The following is a 3,328-nucleotide window of genomic DNA, read 5'->3' as shown; positions in this document are numbered from 1 at the left end:
AGTAGTTGTGGCTCGCGGGCTCTAGAGCACAGGCTCAGTAGTTGTGGCACACGGGCTCAGTCGCTCTGCGGCATGTGGGATCCTCCCAGACCAGGGCTCGAACCCGTGTCCCCTGCATTGGCAGGTGGATTCTTAACCACTGCACCACCGAGGAAGTCCCAGGAAAAAATATTTTTAAAAAAACAATGAAGCTTTCTGCTCGTGGACGCCGCCGAGTAAGCATCGTTGACGTCTCCCCCCCAACCCCCTCCACTGACGTCATGTCTAAGTCAGAGTCACCCAAAGAGCCCGAACAGCTGCGGAAGGTCTTCATCGGAGGTTTGAGCTTTGAAACAACAGATGGGAGTCTGAGGAGCCATTTTGAGCAGTGGGGAACGCTCACAGATTGTGTGGTAATGAGGGATCCAAACACCAAACACTCCAGAGGCTTCGGGTTTGTCGCATATGCCACTGTGGAGGAGGTGGATGCGGCCATGAATGCAAGGCCACACAAGGTGGATGGAAGAGTTGTGGAACCAGAGAGGGCCGTCTCAAGAGAAGATTCTCAAAGACCTGGTGCCCACTTAACTGTGAAAAAGATTTTTGTTGGTGGCATTAAAGAAGACACTGAAGAACATCATCTAAGAGATTATTTTGAACAGTGTGGGAAAATTGAAGTGATTGAAATCATGACTGATCGAGGCAGTGGCAAAAAGAGAGGCTTTGCTTTCGTAACCTTTGATGACCATGACTCTGTAGACAAGATTGTCATTCAGAAATACCACACTGTGAATGGCCACAACTGTGAAGTAAGGAAAGCCCTATCTAAGCAAGAGATGGCTAGTGCCTCATCCAGCCAAAGAGGTCGAAGTGGTTCTGGAAACTTTGGTGGTGGTCGTGGAGGTGGTTTTGGTGGGAATGACAACTATGGTCGTGGAGGAAACTTCAGTGGTTGAGGTGGCTTTGGTGGCAGCCGCGGTGGTGGAGGATATGTGAACTCAGCCAAGCACAGTGGTGGCAGGGCCTAGCTGCTACAAAGAAGACATGTTTTAGACAATACTCGTGTATGGGCAAAAGAACTCGAGGACTGTATTTGTGACTAATAGTATGGCAGGTTATTTTAGTTTCTGTTCTGTGGAAAGTGTAAAGCATTCCAACAAAGGGTTTTAACGTAAATTTTATTTTTTTTTGCACCCATGCTGTTGGTTGCTAAATGTAATAGTCTGATCATGACGCTGAATAAATGTGTCTTTTTTAAAAAAAAACAACAATGAAATGAATAAGAATAGAGAAAATGAAGAAAAAATAAATCAGCGTTAGAATCTTTATAGTCCATTTCAGTGTAACTTTATGGATCAGTTCTTTATTCATTGCCATTTTTCTACTTAAGATGTTATAAAACTGATATATTAGATTTATAAGGGTGTAATTGATTACATTTGAAAACAATAAATGTTTATGGAAATATGTTAAATTCTTGAGTTATTCATTGAATTGTTGTTAAGTGGATGTGTACTTAGAAAGCATATTCAAACCCTAAAGATTAATAAGTGGAATTAGACCAGACAAAAATAACAGTGAGCATGTCTCTCCATCTACAAACCTCCCTCAGCCATTAGACTCTAAAGCACATATTTACATGGAGAGGGTTATGTGTACGTTTTTAGCACAAGTGTTCATTCATGATGTCAGAAGATCTAAGCAGAGATACCAACTAAACAATTTTCTCCTTGGAGTTGTGCAGCAGGTTCCAGAAGGCCCCAGGAGGAATCAGTATAAACACTGTGACCGTTATTTACTCAAACTGGGACTCCAGCAGCTGGGCTGTTTGCATGATATGCAAATGGGCACATCATTCAAGGAAGAAAGGATGAATGCTCTGGCACTTGCAGGGCAAACATTAACTGCTATGGGAAAAGGGCCAGCAAAAGAGAAAGCAGACAGAAGCGAGTGGGTGGTGAGGGGCAGGACAAGAAACATCTTCCAAAGAGGCAAAATGCAGGAGGCAGACACTGCTTGCTGGGAACCGTTCAGCATTCTCAGCCTCAGTAAACAACAGATGGGTGTGTGCGGCTGCCCGTCTCCACCAGGAGCAGTGAATTTCCTCTCCACCCAACTTCTTGCTCTGGACTGCATTCATAAAACCCTTTATATTTGGAAAGCTACTAAGAGGTACAGAGGGAAGATATTAACTGAAAGAGCAAAGGCTCAGGGGGCTAAGAGGGCATAGAGTGATGTGGGGGAAAAGTGTGGCTGGAGTCAGACAGAACTTGGCAGGAGTTTCAGTTCTACATTTTGACAGCTATGGATAGTAGTCAAGAGTCTCAGTTTCCCTGTCTCAGTTTTCTCATCTGTAAAATGGGCTTAATAGAGCTATCTCGGAATAGGATCACTGTAGGATTTAATAGATCTTCTTTATGAAAAGTGCCTTCTACCAACATAACACTAACTAGTCTTAGAGCTGGGACTTGAATTATTCGGGGTTTTTGACCCCAGAGTGCATCAGTTCTCAGGAAGTCTGGAGATCTTGAGACTGTGGAGATGCCAAAGAAGTAACCTGATGGTCATTCTATATTTAAAGGGTGCTCAATTCAACATAGTTTGGAAGCAACTCTATTTCCAAACAGGTCATAAGACCTGTGAGTGAAATCCATTTTTTAAAAACTCCAGCTTAACCAAGGCTGGTAGAAGCTTACAGGCTCCATTGCACTTGTTGCCTCAATTACACATGTGCATAGAGTGTGAAGTAAAAGAGTATCAGTAGACTGAGCGTCTGTGTACCCACTAGCATAATCTAGGCACACCTTTCTCTCCTCCCCACTCAGGAGTAAACCCTACTGAATTATGCGTTTATAACTCCTGTGTGTCTTTAAGCCTTTCCCTAATATTCTGTAGTCCTAAATAATAAATTATTATTATTTTTTTAAGATTTAATTTTATTTATTTTTGGCTGCACTGGGTCTTCATTGCCGCGTGTGCGCTTTCTCTAGCTGTGGCAAGCGGGGGCTACGCTTCGTTGCGGTGCACAGGCTTCTCCTTGTGGTGGCTTCTCTTGTTTGTTGCAGAGCACAGGCTCTAGGCACTTGGGTTTTAGTAGTTGTGGCCCTCGAGCTCAGTAGCTGTGGCACGCAGGCTTAGTTGCTCCACAGCATGTGGGATCTTCCTGGACCAGGAATTGAACCCGTGTCCCCTGCATCGGCAGGTGGATTCTTATCCACTGAGCCACCAGGGAAGTCCCAATAATATATTACTTAATTTTTCAAGATCTTATACTTAAATGGATTCATACTACATTTTTTTGGCTCATTAGGTTTTAGCTTATCACGTTTCGAAATTCATGTTACAGACC

General features: G+C 43.5%; 1 protein-coding gene across 1 annotated transcript; it reads left to right on the top strand.

The window, feature by feature from the left end:
* The first annotated feature begins 260 nt into the window (after positions 1-260).
* Positions 261-966, top strand: LOC112065043 (heterogeneous nuclear ribonucleoprotein A1-like). Its single transcript, XM_024124416.3, has one exon. The coding sequence runs from the start codon at positions 261-263 to the stop codon at positions 933-935; it is 675 nt and encodes a 224-aa protein (XP_023980184.1). The 3' UTR covers positions 936-966.
* Positions 967-3,328: the final 2,362 nt, after the last annotated feature.

The sequence above is a fragment of the Physeter macrocephalus genome, chromosome 1, assembly GCF_002837175.3.
Source record: "Physeter macrocephalus isolate SW-GA chromosome 1, ASM283717v5, whole genome shotgun sequence".
Classification (NCBI taxonomy): Eukaryota; Metazoa; Chordata; class Mammalia; order Artiodactyla; family Physeteridae; genus Physeter; species Physeter macrocephalus.
The sequence above is the reverse complement of the archived record's forward strand: the minus strand, read 5'-3'. Positions and strand labels throughout refer to the sequence as shown.

What these genes read in the sequence shown, in the direction of transcription:
- LOC112065043 (XM_024124416.3), top strand. Translation starts at nt 261, where the DNA reads ATGTCTAAGTCAGAGTCACCCAAAGAGCCCGAACAGCTGCGGAAGGTC.